Source organism: Thunnus maccoyii, chromosome 18 (assembly GCF_910596095.1).
Source record: "Thunnus maccoyii chromosome 18, fThuMac1.1, whole genome shotgun sequence".
In the NCBI taxonomy this organism is placed as follows: Eukaryota; Metazoa; Chordata; class Actinopteri; order Scombriformes; family Scombridae; genus Thunnus; species Thunnus maccoyii.
Window position 1 is genome coordinate 20887730 of NC_056550.1, and position 20787 is coordinate 20908516.

Below are 20787 nucleotides of genomic sequence, written 5' to 3' on the forward strand. Positions count from 1 at the left end.
CATGGCGCACTCCTGTAGAATATTCCTTTCATAACACTGAGAGGGAGCTGAGTTCACGCTCAGTGCTTCTGTCATGGACATCCTTGGTTCTCCTTAGGGCATCCCGGCTTTGAATGTTAGGGGAAATATTATTTGCTCATGCTAATGCACACAGGGAGACCACAGACAGCTCCTAATCTTCACAACTAAACTACTTGCTGCATTTTGCATTACCTTCAAGAACAAAGCGTTCGGTATGAAGGCTAAAACTGAAAAGCAGTGACTGAAAGAACACCTAAGCAGTCAAGGACAGAGCGAAATGTTCTTCTCGCTTAACAAAGCAGAGAAGGTCGCTCTGTAAAACAAGAGGCCACAGGCTGAACCCCTCAAGGATGTGGCAAAACAAAATGTGCAATATCTATAAATCACTGAGATCTATTTTGAAAAGTCTTGGCTCCATTTCTCCTCCTCGTTGTCCAGCTGTTATGTTGCAGTGGCAGCAATGGGAGATTTCATGACTTCAAAAGGCTATTCTCTTGAGGCCAGAAGGGCTAACATTGATCAAATACATTTACAAGTGAACAACATGCCCCTGCTTCGTAAGAGCAATATATGTTACTGTAACGTTCTGTTTGAATGTGTGTGTGCACAGATGGATAACCAGGACTCGGTGCGAACTCTGTTGAAGCGGACAGAAGCAGAGTTGAACGTGCGCGTGGCTGATGCTTTGAGGAAGCAGGAGGATCCTCTGCAGAGACAGCGCCTCCTGGTGGAGGAGGAGAGACTCAAGTACCTAAATGAGGAGGAACTGATCATCCAACAGCTCCAGTCAGTAACAGGATAAAAGTATTAAGAGTATTGAGCAATAATGAGATGGCTTTAGAGTTACTGTAGAGGAGTACATGGTTGTTGAAATCCCCAATCTCTCAGTAAATCTTTAGTTTTTTTAATGAGTAATAACCAAAATGTGTTCAGCTCCAATTAGTACTAGTATGAGTGGTTTTTGATTAGTGTATTCATTACATAGTTATACGCTTTAAGGGGAGTTTTTTTTATCACATATTTCATAATTGCTTCAAACATGACAAAGTTCGTATCTGCTTTATAATTAGATGACTCACACTGTAACACAGTGATAGGATGGAATTGTAACTGTAATTAAGCCCGGCATAGAGCAAGATGCTTATTAAGATCTGAGGTATGAGACGGTCCAGCATCTAATTGAAGTGACTGCAGAACCAGAGCAGAGAGCTACCTTGACATTTAATAATCAGATAACTTGCTTCAGTAATTCCTGAGTCTCTCTGTGAGCAGCATAACAGCTCCTGAATCTCACTCTAAGCGGCATTTTGATTGCAGACTAATTGGTTGAACTGTTAGATGATCTCTGCTAATCAATGTGTGTTATTCTGCCTGGCTAATGGCCAATTTATTTTTGTTAATTATACATAGAACTTTGATTCATTTCATAACTTAAAGCAGATTTATTTGACCTAAGTTTGAACAGACCAGATACACATTGGGGCTGAGCAAACTTATATTTGTAAAGATTTTCTGTTACTGTCCATGCTCCTGAAAATGTTATATACAGCTACTCTAAAAGTACCACTTTTACCTCAGTTGTTGCATGAAACCTTTAAATACCCACCCACACTCCTCCAGCTCAGCTGTCTAGAGCTGTTGAGCTAGCTACCAGATGATTGAGACAGTTTATTGGCAGAGGTTCTACTGAACTTGAATAGCATAAATCTGAGATAAATATTCAGTCAAATTTAATTGTAACAGAGGAAAGCCTGGTGTCTGTTCCATTTCAGCGACCTGGAGAAGTCAGTGGAGGAGATCCAGAAGGAGTCGTCTGTCAACCACAAACTGGTGACAGTGCAGGAGCTGGAGGAGAAGGCTACTGTTCTGAGAAAACTGGGAGAAACCCTCACAGAGCTGAAAAGTGAGTCATGCTGGCGCATTTCATATTATGTGCACAGGCAAAAAAACAGAAAACACAGTCTTTTACTCTGGCAGACAGTTTATAATGCTTTAATTACTCACCAAGGCATTGATTATCTTTTAGTCACCCGCAGCCAGTCTGTAAAACATTTAATCAGTCTCAAATTGCTCAGATTGCACATTGTCTTAATGAACTCCCTGACCATTTACTGTAGTTCAAAAATGTTTTGTTTGATTACCACAAAAGGCTTTCAACATCTTTGACCAGTTGCCTTGTTGCTTCCTGTGATACTCCTCCGCTTTCTCCTGCAGATCAGTTCCCAGGCCTGCAGAGTAAGATGCGAGTGGTGCTCAGGGTGGAAGTGGAAGCCGTCAAATTCCTGAAAGAGGAGCCACACAGGCTCGATGCCCTGTTAAAACGCTGCAAGACTATAACAGACACCCTCGCAACCATGCGCAAGTATGAACCTGCTCTGACTGACAGCAACAGTATATGAGTACCTGCTTTAATCTTACAGCCCTGTATGTGTTGAATTAAAAGAGCTAAATGTAAAGAAAATACTGATGAGCTGTCCTTACAGAGACTTAGTCTATTATACAATTTTAATAATCCTGTAAATACTGATGGAACAGCATTTGTCCAATAAATTCTTACATAGTGACACGTGTAGAGAAATATGTCCAACATTAGCTGACACGAAAAATAATAACAGCTTACCCATTTGTATTCAATTTGAGGAAGGCTTTTCCATTTGTACCTCGGCCAAAGAGATTATGTTTTCACCCCTCTTTGTTTGTGTGTCAGCAGAACATTATGGATTTTTATAAAATGTGGGGGGCAGACTGGCCGTGGACTGAGGAAAATTGATTGGATGTTGTTGTTGATCCAGATCAGAGATTTCCGCCATTAAATGTTTATTGTTTTTAAGCCGAAAGCTCTGAAACTAGCAAAGATGATCAACTTAGTGTATGTAGAAAAGTCCTGAAAAGTGCATTCAAGCAGTTAATATGACCAAATGTCATTATTGGTGACACCCTGATGAAAGTGACTCATTTCAGTCACAAGAATAAAGGTTTTTTAATTGTATAGTGAGTACAGACTTGAACTTAAAATGTGCCTTTCAGCATTCTGTCTTCCATCTCATCATCAGCCTTTTGTCCAAAAAGCATCTCACATTCTGGTTTAATTAACCTCAATGATCAAAAGAGCTCATCAAATTATGCTTTTACTCTCATATTTTGTAAGTTAGCAAGTAGCAAATTGGAGATTTATTCAGTTTTGGTGGAGGTTTGCACTGTTTAGAGTGTAACTGTTTTCACTTCAAGTCATGGATTAGTCATATTTTACAATAGTTTCACAGAGTTGATTAATTAATTAATCTCCCATCTCTTACCAAGGCAAGCAAATGAGGGCGTGTGGAAGAAGCAGGAGGACTTTTCTAGTCCTACATCAAAGCACAATGAGGATTTGCGAAAGTTTGCAGACTTTGACATCCCCACCAGTCCACCCCTCACCATCAATGACCTTGGTGGAGGAAACAGCCTGTCCAACTGGAGCCCTCACTCCAGCCTCAGCCGTAGCCATGGGAATCCATCCGGCCCGCACAAGGACAATCACCCACCTGTTCCCCACAAGGGCAAAGCCCTGGAGGAGCTGGAACGCCGTGCTGCTGCTGACAAAGCTTTGTCCGTGGAAGTCCGACTGGTAGGAATGATTTGTGCTACTCTTCACATTTTTTCTTCTCTCTTTTCAACATGTGCGTGGTCTGGATTACGAATCATATCACAACAGTACTGCAACACCACAGTGGCTGTGTTTTCATAAAGTGTTTATCTCTTCACTCCTCAGGCAGCAGAACGGGACTGGGAGGAGAAGCGGGCCAGTTTGACCCAGTACAGCGCCCAGGACATCAACCGGCTGCTGCAGGAGACCCAGGCCGAGCTAATGAAGGCTATTCCAGACCTGGAGTTTGCTGCCAAACAGATCAAGCCCTCCTCCAACACACCATCCCCCCAGAACCCCCAGACTGGGGTGGCAACCCCAGAGCACCGTGTCAACAAGCCTCAGCACAACAAGATTTCTGGGAAAGAGGGAGGATCGAGGCGTGGCTCTGGTAAGATGGAGAGTTCAGGTCCTCAGTCTACAGCATTATCATGCATCATTGTCAAGCAAAAAAAAAAAAAGCTTCTTCAAATTGTCAACTTTTCAAGAACTAAAAAAAAAAACCTTGGTTACCATGGTAACCGCCATGTATTTTTTATTTAATCCAGTTGGTTTTAAAATATCTTTACAAGCCCTGCAGGTCATCAGATTTTCTCAAGAACAGATGTTAGATAAAACTTAGATAAATTATGAAAAACATCAAAAGTGAGTAGATACTGTAGGAATTTTAAAAAAAAAGTAAATGAAATAAGTCACTCAATATCAGCATTCAGTATTGAGTAAAGTAGGTTTCCCACACTACTCATAAATGCCTTTTTGCTTGTTCTAAAATCACTGTTAACGTATTACTGACTCCTTTCTAAGATCGTAATACTTCCCTTTCCAGACGAGCTTACAGTCCCTCGATATCGCACAGAGAAACCCTCCAAGTCTCCTCCTCCTCCACCACCTAGACGCAGTTTCCCATCTTCTCCAGGCCTGACCACCCGCAGTGGAGAGACCCTTATTCCCGGAAAATGCATAAAGGTAACACAGTCATGCAGTTTTCACATGTTCGCCGCATTGTATAAAGTAAGTATTCTGCTATTAAAACATTTTATTGACAAATTGACAACATCTTTATCCAACCTTATAGAGAGGCGGTAATGGAAGCTAAGCTCTTTTGTAGACCTTTTGTAGACCTAAAGAATATTCTCTTCGGACATGGCTTCAGAATCGTTAACATTTTGTATTTGCAGAAGACTGAATCTGAAGAGACTGAAGGGCAGAAGCCTCATGTAAAACTGAGGAGGACAGTGTCTGAAAACCCTCGTCCTGCATCAACACCTCCCACACTAGCATCTGGGGACAAGGAAGAAGGAGAGGAGGAGAAAATTGCTGCTGAATTGGAGGTAAACTAAAACATTGATTGTGCATTACATTGAGTATATCCTCAATAAGATGTTCAATGAGCGGGAAAACTGCACCCTTTTTATTATTTATGTTACAACTACAATCTGCCACTGGGTTTTGTGCGCACACATACTCACGAGCAGAGATGCTCACCATCATTACCACATGTTCAAGCAGCAGGTGCCATATGTCCTCCTGCCCCTGGCACTGGGAGAGCCCAAAGATCACATACTGCTCAGTCACACACATCATCACCCAGGGCTCACAGATCACAGCCAGACAGATGGACCCTAATGGCAGCTTGGACTGTGTTTGAGATGGCTTGCCTGAAATTTGATGGAACACAGAGACAACAAAAGCAGATTTTGATTATTCAGTGGCTGTTGTGTTTTTGTCCAAACATTTACAACCATTTTTGAACCTCCCTTTTCCCCTCCCAGCTATTTGAGAGAGCCCCGCTCAGGCTCGCTCTGCCCTCTCCCCTTTCCCTGCCTGTTAGCCCTCACACCAGGAAAGGCGCACCCCCCCGCAGACTGGACCTGTGGCCCTCTGAGGCCCCAGGCAGTGAGGTAACACTCTGGTTGAACCTGAGTGCTGTGGATTGCTGCCCTATTAGGCCTCTGTGTCTATTCCTTTAACCCCTCTATCACACACACAGAAATCACCAGCTACTGCTCGGCCACTAGCCACATCCGCTCATGCACTCCTCTCGTCTCCTCAAGCTGAAATTAATACAAAGTCTCCCTTCGGCAGATATTAATGCTCACCAGTGTCTCTTTTTGTTGCTGATGTGCATGCATGCTGTGTTGAAAGAATCCCAACCACAAATAGGCAGAATAAACCAAAGCAAGGTCTTATTTTCACACAATTTATGCAGTTATTTGATTGCATTCTGTGGCTTAAACTGGCTCGGGGACTGTGTTACCATATACAATGGAATTAACTTTTTTTTTGCCACTCAGCGGCAGAAAAACATTGAAATCACCCGACACACATACAACAGACACTACCATATCAACACTACCATTTAGTTGTTCTGGCAAACATGTTAGCAAACAATTACCTAAGTACACATCCAGCAGAGAAAAGGAACAAATTAAGCATCTGGAGTCTAAGATTAATATTTGTCGCTGCTGTTGTTGTTGCAGCTGTTCAAGTTTATTCACTAGTTAATTGCTATTTGTGTCTGTCACTAGGCAGGTAGGGTACAGAATTTTTTTGCTGTGAATGCAGCTGCCTGTGTTGATGATGGTGATTGAGCCTTATAGCAAATGGAAAAAAGAGGCTTTAAAAAAGGCTCCGCAGAGAATTTTCTGTGGTTTTGACTCTGTGAGCAATAAACTTTTCTCATCAAAGTCATTTGAGTCAATGTGAACACCAAACATACTGATTAATACAAGTTTCACTTCACAGAAAGTAATGAACCACAGTTTTAATTAGCTACCTTCTCTATAACCCTCCTCGGCACATGGGTATTACATTTTGGACACAAACCCACTCACACAATTAGTTCCTTTATACACATAATGAATGCATCACCCCTTCACAACCACATAAAGAACATTCTGTGAGTGTTGTTGCAGTGGGTTTACGGTTGATGTTGCAGTGTTTTTTGTGTGTGTGGGAGCCAATTTGTACGTGTGACCAGCAACTTAAACACTGTATGAAACAGCTGTCCAGCTGTGCCTTACTGGACTGCTCTATACTTTAGAGGGAGCTGCATGAGACAGACCACACAGGCAGCATTTTGAAATCAGATGCAACAGTAAGAAGCCCACACATGTTTACTGATACATACGTAAAGAGGAAGTTAATCTAGAAATACATTACAAGTCAATAACATCACTTAATCACAATGTATCTTGTTGTATTTCTTAGTTGTGCTTTTTTTAAAAAAAAACTTTTTATGCAGCAATCTTCAATTTCACGCAGAAAGTTGTTGGATTGTGCTAAAGCAAAGTGTTTAAATTTAAACTTCAAGTGCTTTCCTCATTTATAGGGAAGGCGCTTGTCTCCTGTCCCCCACATTGTGTTGACAGAGTGTTTGCCAGTTTCACCTACTGCCTCTGAGGATCCTGTCAGAGATACAGCAAATGACTCCGTAGAGGAGAGTCCATCACATGACTGGACTGGAAGGGATTCATTTGGAAGCTCTGCACAGCGAGAGTTGAGGTCTCAGCATTGTTTTGAGGAGGATATAGAAATAAAAGAAGAGTTGGTCCTGCTGTTGACAGAGCTGGAGGTGAGGGTGTTGTCTCCCCTTGAGGCCCACGAGCTCAGCAGGACTATGGGAGGGATTCTGCAGACTCTGACCATCTCACCACACACTAAAGAAGTCTCTGACGTCCAGCTGAGCGACAGGCCACTCCTAGTGTTTTTCAGGGAGGAAAAAACAGTCAGAGAGGCCTACAGGCTGCTGTATTCTCTTTTGGAGTTGTCTAAGCCGGTGCCCAAACCCAGAATGAAATCCTCCCTCCATCTGGGCCAGCAGAGCTCTCTGGTGAAGGTTCTGAGGAGAGGGATCGAGACAGGGGAGAGGATACTAACACTTCAGCACAACACTGAAATTAAGATGACTCCCGAGGTACAGCAGAGTTCAGTAAACACTACTCCCGAGTCCAGTGGATCAACTCGCTCTGTGGACAGTCAAGCCGAACAGAGCGAGAGGAAAGCAAGAGAAGATGTTCGACACAGCACCTACAACAGGCTAAATAGTTTGGAGGAGACCATTCGTGAGCTGGAGAACACCTTGATAGAGATCGGTGGCCATCCCACTTCGGAGCAGTTCTACACTGAGACAATCTCCAAAAGCTCTCCTGTACAGATGACTGGCAGTCCGACCTCAGAGACCAAGAAGCCTCCAGTCCCACCCAAGCCATCCTCTGTGAGCCCAGCATCGATCCAGGTTCATTACTTACACCTGCTGTGCAGATTCCTGCTCTGAAGCAGCATGCTCTATTTTCTTTCTTCACTTTTTTCTGGGTGACTGTTGGAATTTGCTTTTCAAATTCTTCTGATGTCTGCTCCCTGATGAAATTGGCATCTAATTGTATTTGAAATTGAAAACATGCAAAGGGGACAGACAGCAGACATGTATGCTCTGTGATTAGTGCTGGAGCTGCTATCCTGCTGAGCTGTGTTGTTAATTGTTTCTTTATCAATCTGTCCTGGCATCTGTTTTTTTGTCATTAAATCTAGCCAATTTCACCTTTTGTTACTCTGAGCATACAATAAAAAAAAAAATAAATGCATAGATAATACAACATTTCTAATTTCTTATTTTTTTCTCTTCTTCACTTGTCAGCTCGATCAGATGAATCTGTCTTCTCATCTTTGCCCTGCCTTGAAATCAGCTCTCTTTCCTTCAGAAATTGTTTTAAACAAAGTAATAATGGTTTTATGTACACCGTTACTTGTGCTGTACTTACACAAAAGCACAAAATGTCAAACAGAAAAAGCAAAAAAAAGAGTAAAAAAGCAAATAAGTACAAAAAAGTAGTATTAGTACAGACAATAAACAAGACAAATATCACTTCAAATGCACTAATGACCACATGTTGAACTCTATTACCAGACATTGCGAGTAGCCTGCTTTCAACTCACCTCCAGTTGACCGCAACACAGCAAAGATTAGTAATTATCAGAAGACTTACTGCGTTCCCGTGTCAACTGCCACTATAGTGAGGTGTCTTGACAGCTCGCGTAGTATTCCCTGTAGCGTGTAGCCTCCCACTCAGGGCAGGGCTGCAATACTTGACAGTCACACTGTCACGGTGAGTTTCAGCCCTCTGATATAGAGCCAGGGAGCATTCCCATGGGCATGGCTGAGGATTACAGAGTCTTCACACATTATTTCATCACTCACAACTTCAACCATGTTCATCATTTCTACATGACCCTTCTTCCTAATCTTGTCCAACGTTTGCTAAAGTACTAACCAAATTCACATTGACACATCCCCTTTCTAGCCCCACTGCAGTTCAGATTTTAATTAGCACATTAGAATAAGGGTTTATCCATCAAGCACCAAGTATACTGTATATTTTATGTCTGCTTCATATCAAGAGAAGGGTGGGCTAAGAGGGAAGACGAGCAGTTGCCAGTCTTTTTGCCTTGGCTCTTTGACACTTTTACAGTTAATCTTTTATTAGTTTTCCTGTCAGCTAATGTCTCTGTGTGCAGAGGAAGCACAGTTTGATGGAGATTTGAATGAATCTGTATTTGTTTTTTGTGCGTATTTGAGACAGCCGACAGTGTAACTCAGCGGGAAAGATCATTAAGCACACTGTCTCGTGGATCCTACGGAGAAGCGAGGCTACGCAACGTCAATTTTGATGCCCCATTTCTATATTCTTCTCTTTGTCATTTTCTATTGATGTGGAACTCTGTGAAGTGGATAGTTCAGTTACATCAGCTACATGCTATGATCTTAAAAAAACCTCAGTGGTCTCAGGAGATAGACTTGCTTGCCGAAATAAGACTGTACCGAGTTGATGTGTGTCTGAGACGTATACACTAAAGGCACTGAAGAGGAGAAATGACATGTACAACCGTGTACCGCGTGTCCAAGGTCTTATTCACACTCTCTCCTCTCCTTTCCTCGCAGGGAGGGAATAGTTCCACTGTTGGTAAGGTTCTCCACTCCTCAGCTGCCTCCAAACTGAAGCACCTGCAGCAGAACAGCACAGACAAGTATAAAAGTGGCAAAAGAGATGACTTCCTGAAGATCCAGGGCCAGCAGCAGGTGCAGTATCATCTTTTATATTTAGCTCTGTCAAGGCACGCTTGACCTGGCAGCATCTGTGCAGACGGACTGTGTGGTACTTTCCGGATTCTCTCAATAATGGTTGTCTTTTCTGGTGGTGATGACCTAGGCCATAACCATTTTTTTAATATATTTTCATCATAACATATCATAAAAGTGAGGATGATGATCTTTATGAAAACATATTGTATTTTACTATGCCTTCAGTCTGAAATTGGGGCAAAGAGAGGCAATGATCTGTGCCTGCTATAAATCAATACAGATGGGACAGAGAATTCTTTGGATGTGGAACAGTATTAAAAATGTTTCCACATATACAAGCTATGCTAGGATGACCTTGCTCTTCATATAGAAACATAATCTGTCTCGAGCAACCCCTTCAAAGCACAATATCCAGAATTGCCATGCAGCCCCTCTGTATTTTACACACCAAATCAAGCGCCTCCAACTCCGACACGCCTCACCTCCACTCAGTCCTCTCCTGGTCCCGCAGCATTATTGCATGTTCCCATCATTGCCCCCCCTGCGTAGCTTACATTCATCACACTATGTGTGGCACTCTTTCTAACATTCGAGACATTACCTCATTTTTTTTCTGTTTTTAGAGAGACAACTGCAATGATTAATTGAATTTGAAAACAGTTTAGCTAATGATCAAAAATTCTTTGATGGCAAAGTCAAATTATTGTCACAGTCTCATTATCGTGGGTTTGTTGAAATAGATCAAAGAATCCTCTGCGTGCTCTGTGTCCCACAGAGAGATGTGTGTTAGGCAGGTTAAATTAGTGGAGGGTTAGCGCTTCAATTACCTAAACAGTGTTTTTATGTTTGAAATTCTTAAGCTATCTCTAATTATAGTAGCAAAATTCATTAAAAAGTAGAAAACACCTTCATTTAGTGTTATGTATTACCATGATATACCAGTTTAAGTCTCAAATTCTGTTTTAATGGTCTTGTCTGTAGAATGAAGTCTGGAACCTATTATATTTATTTCTAACAAGCATAAAAAAACTTTTGATTTTTATAAAACTTACTAAACCTTACTGGAGCTTCTTTCTATATATTTATTGTTATACACTTGACTGATAGCCGGCTCTACATTTTTGCAGGTTTAATTAGTTTGCATTTTGGTGTCTTAAAGTAATGCGAGGGACTAGACGCTAAACTAGATGCTAAATGGCCTCTGAAGGCAAGGAAATTGAACTGCTGAAGCATGTCAGTCTAGTAAAGCCAAATGAAGATTTTTGCACCTTGCCTGTGCACAGGAGAAAAAAAAAAAAAAAAAGCTTAATGTCAATGTCATTTCAAAAATAACAGGAGCAGTGAAGTGCACCTAAACCGCTATACCCCACAGAATTTGACAGAGCTTTCAGACACACATTCAGTCTTGAGGATTGCAGAAAAAATGAATGTGTTAGAGAGAGAGAGAGAGAGATTGGCGAGATCGCAAGAGTAATGATACTTTGGTCGCCTCAGACTGAGAGAAGATTGGGAGGAATCTCTGCAGTGCTGTGTAATAATCGCCCCTTGAGTCACACTGGCAATCACTGATGATTCAATATGAGGAGGGCAGTTATCTTTCCCCACCATTTAGTCTTTCACGTTTCCTTTCTTTCCCTCTTCCGCTTTCTATACTCTGCAATTTAGGCGCGATGCCCCTTTCTCCTTTTTGCTCTTTCCCTGTCAGTCTCTTTCATTCCCTGTGATTCGGAAGCTAAAGTGCATTCCTACACTTGTCTAATGAAAGCAAAATTAATCCCATTATTTCAGTATGACACTCGCACACAGTACGCTCTTTGTCCACAAACTTCAAAACAGTCATTGTGAAAAGCTGTATGTGTGAAAGCGCTATCCTCAGAGGGACAGTGGATACTCAAAGCTAATTGTCAGCGTGGGAAGTCGGTGCCAAGCCGTTTAGGGTGGCAATATACCACAACTGCATGACAAATAACAAAAGGAAACAAAGAACCAGCTGACTTATACCAAGAGAATAAATAGTCTGTCAGCTGTGGCAGTGTTCACAATGGCTAATAACCCGGAATTTGTGGCATTTTGACATATGATGTGCAGCCAGTTAATGAGAGGTCATGTCCTCCATTAGTACACCAGTAGGTAGAGAAAAACTGCCAACTGCCAAACAATGTGGTCCCACTTGCCTAAATAGTACTATATAAGCAGATACACAATCCAAACTTTAAATGCTAACTCCGCTAACCGTGCAGTGCCATGTACAGTAGTAGCATTAGGTTGGGTGAAAACAACAACAAATATTTTAACACCCTTTTTTAAACTGTGATGAAGCCACGATGCTGAGAGTCTAGCATAGTGTTGTTGGATTCCACAAGCTGTTACATTTTGAAATGACTTCTCTTTGGTCGGATATCTTGGTGTCTTTTATGTCAAACCAAGAAAACACGGCACAGATCCTGGCAAGTACACTCCCAGATGGATGGAGAAAAATCTGTCTACTAAATCATTTTAAATTCAGTATAATGAAACAGCTGAGCATGGACTATGCTGAAAAACACGCTGATTATCTGCAGCTCATCTCATCAAATTATCAAGGCGGCTGGCTGATTTGCATAACAGCCTTTAAGAGCTAATTAAGAACTTTTGCCTGCTCTATGTTTACTTTACCCGGTGTTTTTTTTTTTTTTTTACCTGTCACTGACTTTTGGCTCATGATCTTTCTCAAGAGAAATCCTAATTATAGCCACTTAAGAATAAAAGGTGATGCATCGTGCTACTTTTTGACAACTAAAACATAAGCAGGTGCTTTTAGAAGAATATATTTGTGCAGAATATGTCAAGTGCAAAACAGTCACTGTCTTCCAGTGTCTGTATTTCCAGGATTCCCATATTATGCCTTACAATTGATTTGTAACCTAAAAATGACCACAGTCATTCCTCTCACCCACATTTCACCCTCCAACTCACACTCGCCGGTCACACTTTTGACTGATGTTGTTGTTTTGACAATTAGACGTGCCCACCTTGGGTGACTTCTCTTCTTGCCCCACAGCTAAAGGTAAAGGTGTTTCTTCTCTTAAACCTTTCCTGGGCATAACTCCCTGAATGTGACCCCAAACTTTTACCCTTCTTCCATTTCCCATTTGATGTTTAGATGTTCTATTTTCTTTTCTCTGGCCAAATGATAAGTGACATTTCTGGGGCATTTCGAATGGGGCACCAACACGAGGAATGAGCGCGGCACTTTGGCAGTCTCCCAGTGGTCTAATACCCCCCACCCCTAGCTAATCCATGAAAAGATCTGAATCTATAAATACCTTAGGAATCAGTGACACTATACACACAATGACAAATCCCACCAGTTCAGATGAAAGGCAGTTGGTGCATATTAACATGTCATGAAAGCCAGATGGAGGGACAGTTTAACATTTTTAAGACATAACTGTGTACCATCTGCAATCAACTAAAACAAGATGCACTGGCACCACTTTTTGGTTTTATGGGGGTCCTGCCAATTTCAGTGTTTTTTTCTCATCAAGATAAAATATGCTGGTTGAATGAGCTATGATCTATCTCCTCTATACTCTATTGTGGCCTTCAAGCACCTGAAAAGGTCGATCAGATTTCAGGGGTTTTCTCATGCTACCCCTGCCTCCTTCCTGGCCATGCCCATGCAAATGATGTGGTTGCATCAGTATTAGGGTTTTTGCAGAGCATCAGGTTCTTTCTTAGTTTCGCCTCTGATATTATCTGCGTGTGTGTTAGTTGCAGGTGTAATAATTAACAGAGCCTTTCTGATGGTGCTCTGTGCCGCTGTGCTCGGGCTGTCTGCTCACTACTCAGAGGTATTAGGGCATTCCAGGCATGAGAATCCTTCAAATCAGTGTGCTGGATAAGAACAGACAGTTCAAAGCCACAATTTCGCTCCGTTTGCTTTGGCACAGATCAAGGAGGGCATGACAATGTGAATCACTTTCACACTGCAAAACCCTGTTTCCATTTCCCATTTGGCCGCTTATTACTTCTGGCAGTAAAACAGGCTAGTTAAAGGTGCTGGGCAAGAGGTGGGGGTTGTGAAGACCTATCCTGGGAGGCTGTCGTTTGGCAGGCAGCTTTGAGCGCGTGAGATGAAGGGAGGCTGCTCTGCCGCACTCACAGACCAGAATAAATGTGTCGGCCAGGCTTGAGAGGAGTTCCTCGAGCAGAAGGAACAGCCCCGCTCTCTGGGGACGGTTGGCAGCACAGGCTCTGGAGCTGCAACAGAGCAGGTGAAAGCCTCCCAGCAGCGCAGTCTAGACTAGCACACCTGCTCTCCTTTCATATAGAACTAATCCCCGTAATCTCTAAACAAATGTCTTTTAAAACTTTTAGTGCCACAGCAAAACTTTTCTCCTGTTGCTTTTCAGTAAAAGCTTAAATAAAACTCCATGTAAGAATAAACCTTTTCATCACTCTGGTATCTCCTGCACATCAAACATGCAGTGACTGTTTTTACTTAGATTTTTTCACCCAGGCTCCACCTTTGAAACGGAGACAAATACATGTTATGAATGTTACCCATAAGTTTCATACTGCTGGAACAGTGCCATCTAGTGACTCATCCCAGCATTACACAAAAGGGACTAAAGGTGTGATGCTGTCTGTCAATTTGATTATTTTGCATTTTTTAATGAGTAACAGTCATTAAAACAAGTGTCAAAATAAAGGTGTAATTCACACTTAGTGTTGCGCCCTATGACAGAAGGTGTGTTTCAGTGGTGTTGGTCATCATGTGGAGATGGCTGCCTGTCTCACGGCTTGCATCACACATGCTGATATCAACTTGAATAATGGTCTCCTGTGTTTGTCTCTTGTTCTATTTTTTTTACCTTTCCCTCACCCTCACTCCCCCTTACCCTTCCACTACATGTTTCGTCTGGCACTTGTTCCTGCGGCGCAACCTCACCCACCCCGTCACCCTGTGTGAAAACCTGCACCTCCTGGCCTGCGCACCTACTCTCCCTGACTCTCCCTGTGCCTCTGTGACCCTGCAGCAGTGAGCGACCTGTCCATGTCCAGCCTCTTCAGCTTCTTCCTTCTCCTCCTGTTCAGCATCACCTGACTAGAGAGCTACACACATCTGTCTGCCCCCTTATATAATCAGTCCCTCATTCTGTCCCTGTAAGGATCAGGCTGAGACCTTCACATCTCTGGTGTTTACTGCAAAATCTACTCTGAACACCAATCTGTGTGCATTTGTTGATGTGTGTGAGTGTGTGTGTTTGTGTGTGTGTGCGCACAAGCATGCGTGCACAGATGCACGGTTGACTGTAATGGTAAGGGAAGGTGCTGCAGGGGACAGTGCCCAGCCACAACCAATTTTTAAGTCTTTAATTTTTCATTATTTCCCCTTTGATCCCTGAAAACCTCATCTCTTTGCGTTCCTCCCCACCTTCCTGTCTTCTGTGTCCCTGCTCTTCCTGAAGACCTCGGGGACCAACAGCTTCAGTGGCAGTATTGAGCCATACCTCTCTGGTATCAAAACAGGCATTTTGTCAGGCCGAGTGCCCTCTCCTGCAGCAGCGTTTGCCCCTGGCCTGAGGAAGTACCCCCAGGAGGGGGCAATACCCTCCCTGACAGCCTCCCCCAGCCAAGCGAAGGCCCTGCTGGCAAGCCTGTCTGCCTCTGGCTTGAGCGCAGAGGCCCTGCTCCTCTCCTCTACCCTCCGTCATCACCGGCGTCTACGTGAGCAGCGAGCCTCCTCCTTGCCCTTGCCCAGCAGCGAGTCCTCCTCCCCTACTCCCACTGCTACCTCCTCCTCTTCCTCTTCACCCACCACCCCTGCTCCTTCCCTGTCTCCCTCTTCTCCCACTCCTTCGAATCCCCACACCCTCTCCTCTGTGGTTGTTAAGCCCGGCGGTCGTAGCCTTGATAGCTCCAGCCTCAACAACTGCAAGGAGGGTGGCAATGAGCCTGTGAATAAAGACCTCACCCCTGGCAACTCTCAGTGATGAAGAGGAGGAAGAGGAACATGGGAGAATGCAAGCACCATCACCCAATGAAAAAACATTAAAAGAAAACCGCTTCATTATGGAAAAATCCAGCATTTTTTTTAGTTTCATATTTTCTTTCGCAACTTTTTCTTCTTTTTCCTCTCTACTTTTGGCCTCAGTCCAGTGTGCGCAATCTTCATGTTTCCATGGCAAGAACTACTGACTGTAAACGGAGTCACAATCTTCTTCTTGGACAATTTTCCTAGTCTGATCTGGTTCCATAGTTCCTCTGCAGATCTCCCACACAGTCATACTGCCAGTTTCCCAGATAGAGAGTACACAAATGGGCCTCCCCCTCCCACAAGCTGCCTGTTATAAGCTGATGTGGTCTGGATGGATTTACCGGACGATACCAGTCTCATATTTACCCTCACTCAATGGGCTGTTAGTGGAGTAGATAATAATATCTAGACTGTGACTTTTATCATAGAAGATAGAGCTGCAATAATCACCAAGTGAGTCCAGTAGTTGTGTGTGTTCAGGATAATATTGCTCTCACTTACCTGCATCACCTGGCAGAATGTGAGTCTGCTCAGAAGAGAAAAAAAAAAAAAAAAACATGCAGAAGATCAAGGTGATGATTGTGATTTCAAGCTGTTTTGTGTTAAAAGGACATTTGTGGCTCTTATTTTTTTTTGCATCACCTGTGTTTTAAACTCTGAACTGGTGCTATATTTTCCCCTCTGTTCGTACACACTGTGTAAAGAGTTTACATGATTGTCCTCACTCCCCGATCTTAAACCTGTGCTTTGTTTTAACTGTACATTCCACTGCACTGACAGTCTGCATTGATTTCATGTCACAATATTTAAATGTTTATATGCATCCCTACAAAAAGAAATCAGTGCATCTAAAATTAAGAACAATTACAGACAATTTTAAATTTCAATTTCATTTGAAGATGACAGTATATATTGACAAAAGCACATTGTAGGGAGCGGTCTTACAACAGCACATCTCTATTTAAAATATGAGGTAAGATTACCCAGACAGAAGGGAAAATACGTATGATGAATTGTGTACAAATGTTGAATTTCTGTATATGTGTATGAACTAGTTAATTATGACAATCAGGATGTTTCTGCAGTAGCATCTTACAGGTTGCTCCGGCATTGTGGCGCCTGACATCACAAACCTTCCCAAAGACTCGAGCACACACAGTGATGAATAATACATTACACATACACGTTCTGTCACACATGCACTTGTAAAGCCAAGCTGTTTGCAGAAGCACAGACTCTGCCAATTTTTTTTTTTTGTTTCAGCAATCTTGTGTGATGCTTCATTTTTCAGTCACATCTGTTGCACCGCTGATTATGAGCACTACTGGTAAAATATGCCATATCAACCAGAACATGATTTTACCCTTTAAGGAATCTGATCTGCAGAATGATAGATTTTCCTTTGGGAGACTTGTTTCTTTTGAACTTCAAAGTTAATCTGCTGGGAAGCAGCTTCCAAAGTTTCAGCAATTTGCTGGCCTTATTGTAGAACATAATACCTTCTTTGAAAAAGAAAAAAAAAAAAGAAATGCGTCTTCTCACTGCAGAGAGTTGATCACACTTCAACATCTATGACAGTGTCTCAACTCTGAGCAGTGTTTAAAAGAGAAAGAATGTTAACCAGCACATATTTAGAGACTTCAACTACAGTTTGACCCTTGAATGGACTGAGAGGAGAATTTATAAATATAAAGCGAGCACAGTTTCCTCTCAAACACATGACCCTTTCTTCTAATTTCGACTTTTTGAATCTGAAACTATGACAAGCACAATGCTACAAATGTTTCTTGCAGGCAAAAAAAAAAATCCCCCTCATACCTGCATTTTTAAAATAATGGACATTAGATTACCAATATTAATGTTGCCTCATTTGATTTTATTACCTGCATGTTGAAATAAGAAACATTTATGAATGTTAGGCCTTTGGTGTGCCTCAATGACAGTGGTTGAAATGATCTTTTAAAGCACATCAAAGGCCTGCCAGTGATTCCTTAAATGCGAACCCTGCACAAGGAACCATTTTGAAGCTCCCTGTCCTGTGTTGTTGCCTCAAGGCTGCTCACTGGGGAGGTGACGAGGGCGAACGGACAGTCATAGACAAAGTGATTTTTTTTTTATTTTTTTTTTTCAGTTGTTCACCAGAACGACTGTGTGAAATCGATTCTTTGTGGCATTGAGATTAAAACATGTGCAAAGGAGGCTCGTGTCAAAGAGTAGGCAGCTTGAGGAGAGGGGATTAGTTTGGGGACATGTGAAGGCTACTTTAATAAGGTCAGCTTTGACTTGCCTTGTCTCTGTCGAGAGTGCTTGTGATATAAAAGACTCATAGAGATGAGAGGAAGGGTTTGACAGAGAGAGAGCCGTTAAGCGGCTCTTCTTTCCCTGCCCCTTTCACTTTGCTTTGTCTTTGGGGTGGTGCATCTGTGAATTAAAAGCCACTCATTTGATGTTATCCCAGGACAAACGTTAATGGGCCTCTATTATGAACAATGTGTGCAATATGTAATTAGCACTCTGGCAATTTTACCAAGGCAGTGCTCTTTGCCTTTGAGATACTCCTGCCTGTTTGTCTGCAAGGATCTGTAACCATGTTTTTTCCCAGTGCCTCTAAGACTTTCCAGAAAATCCCCGGTTGATCTTGTATTACAGTATTAGATCAGCAACAATGACAGAAAAGCACGTTTACCCAAAGAAGAGGCTGCGAAATTTGGCATGTTCCCATTTTTCGCAGAAAAAAAAAAAAGAAAAATCGCACTTGAAATGCAGAGTGTGTCAGGTTGCAGCAGTGGCATTTGACTAAACACTCCCCCAGCTCTAACAATGTGTAAAACTGCAGGCTCACAGCACAGCGAATTAAGCCTCACCCTGGGTGCTCTGTAGCTCTGCCAGGCAGGTTCAAGCCCTGGGTTTCATATTGAGTGAAGTCAAATGAAAGAAATTCACTTACTCATGCTGTTCCACACTCAAATCCATAACTCTCCGAGTTAAATTTGCTGCATTTGCGTCTGGTGAGCGTTGGGGAGGAAGTATTCATGCTTGGCTGCTTTCCCCAAGTTAAGTCTGAGATGAAACCCCCCAGAATCGCGTGACAGTGCTCTCTGGAATGATTTTTAAGACAAGTGTTAGTGGACTGTGATTTCAACATGGCTGGAGGCTTAGAGGGCATGTCGAAGACACTCACAGTGGATGCCCCTGGCAATCAGAAAAACTCATGCAAACTTGAAATCAAACATAGAAGAAATATACATATATAAATATATCTAAGTGAGATGTTTGTGTATGATATTATAATTGTGAAGAAAAGTGTGATATATATAGGCCTAGATTAAATTATATACTGTAAAATGTCATCATCTCTTCAGTTTTATATATTAGTGATCATTTTGTACAGATTTTTCTTTTTTAATTCATTGAGAGAGATATTACATTTCACACTGAGATTATTTATTCATATGCAGAACATTTTTATATTTGTTTAAGAATATCTGTATAGATAACAGTTAGCCTCTGTAATATACACTGAAGTTCATTTTTAAATTCTAGGATTTTCTTTATGAACACTTGGTCAGATTTTATGTAATTTTCATTTATGAAAAGCTTGTCCCTGAAAACGCTTGTCCAGCTCATCTGCACCTTTGCCTCCTTACGTGAAAGGTCACTTCAAGGTGTAAGAGGCTGGACCAGTGCCTGTGCTTAGGGGCTTATTTTGCTACTATCTTTTTTTATTTTGTTTTTTGGGGGGGGTTGTTTTCTGTACCTGTGGTCTGTTGTTTTTTTTTTTTGGTTTCACCCCATCCTGTATTTGTGATTCAGCTGGTATTAGTGCTGTTGGAGATGAGAAACACAGATATTGTGGTAACTACTGTGAAAGGTCAGTTTATGGGCCCAAAGGCTTCATATAGAGCCTTGCTGCTTTGACAAAAAATGAAGTTACATGGCTTTAATATTCCTCTGTGTCATGTTTGCATGTTAACAGGAATGGTAGCAATGTGAATGTGCAAAAGCATTCAGAGGCTCTTAATCATCACGACAGGTGGAAGTAAATCTTGTTGCTTATTCTACTCCAGTTGTTGAGTAGCTTTAAGTAGCAGTTAAGCTAAACCACGAAAGTTAAGTAAAACCACCAAGATGGAACAATAAGGGAACTGTGTGGAGTCGTATGGATTTAAAGTTTTAACTCTTTCTTTGTCATTGTATCTTTTTTTTATAATGAACCTACATTCTATAGTATGTACTGTATATGAGATTTTTACATGAATGTGTGGATGTTCAAAAATCTTGGCATCAAACGTAGAAAAACAAAATTGACTTGTAAATAGGCCGAGTCATTCCTAGCGAGTTCAACAAATTGTTATGTCCAAAAGAAAATGTTTTATTAATATGATTAACTATGATGATGGGTACAAAGGTATATACAAAAACAATGCATGTATAGTCTCAAGCAATCGCACGGTGCAGTCGAAAAAATGTTGTCTACATGTTTTCTCAAAAAAATGAGAAAGAGAGAAATAGGAGACAGTTCCATGTTAGAGGTTTACAAACACGAAGAATGAGACATTATTTTGGTATCTGTGACACAGGCATGTTCAGTCTTACTGTGACGTTATGTGGCAATGAAGATGATGATGATGATGATGATGATGTAGTGGCTGAGAGTATTGAATGTCCAGAAGGATTCAGAATGCTTGAACGCACCCCAACCAGAATAGTCACCAGTGATGGTGTACTCTTTCCACAGAGTGATTCTCCCATTTGTAGAGTAGTGTGATATAAGAACAAAAATAATACAGAAAATAGATCTATAATACAATGATATATAAATTTTAAAGCCTACTGATACTGGAGATACTAATTTATCAGTGTGGATGCCATGATATTCTGTGAGAAATGTGTGTGTTTTTCCTGTGAGAAGACAGTAGGCAGTTGAACCTGCCTTCTTTTGTACATAATTTGCTGTGATTGTGTGTCCAATAAAGTGCAGCTCTCTTGTACAGTCGTGGCGTCTGATCTTGCTTTATACTGACTCACTGTGTGTCGTCC

The 20787-nt window shown here is 41.8% G+C and overlaps 1 protein-coding gene across 11 annotated transcripts in view; it reads left to right on the forward strand.

The window, feature by feature from the left end:
- The window catches only part of si:ch211-278a6.1 (SRC kinase signaling inhibitor 1), a 104511-nt gene extending 83771 nt beyond the window's left edge, over positions 1 to 20740 (forward strand). For 6 of the 11 annotated variants that reach the window (XM_042393734.1, XM_042393738.1, XM_042393739.1 and 3 more), the window contains 11 exons: positions 632 to 807; positions 1794 to 1924; positions 2236 to 2383; positions 3322 to 3628; positions 3773 to 4037; positions 4473 to 4612; positions 4825 to 4977; positions 5419 to 5547; positions 6978 to 7883; positions 9585 to 9722; positions 14747 to 20740. In XM_042393734.1, coding sequence (XP_042249668.1) covers positions 632 to 807; positions 1794 to 1924; positions 2236 to 2383; positions 3322 to 3628; positions 3773 to 4037; positions 4473 to 4612; positions 4825 to 4977; positions 5419 to 5547; positions 6978 to 7883; positions 9585 to 9722; positions 14747 to 14752 — 2499 coding nt within the window. In that variant the 3' untranslated portion in view covers positions 14753 to 20740. Of the gene's footprint in view, positions 1 to 631; positions 808 to 1793; positions 1925 to 2235; positions 2384 to 3321; positions 3629 to 3772; positions 4038 to 4472; positions 4613 to 4824; positions 4978 to 5418; positions 5548 to 6977; positions 7884 to 9584; positions 9723 to 14746 lie in introns of those variants that run through there. The other 5 variants (XM_042393743.1, XM_042393744.1, XM_042393736.1 and 2 more) reach the window with 4 other exon arrangements.
- The last annotated feature ends 47 nt before the right edge of the window (positions 20741 to 20787 follow it).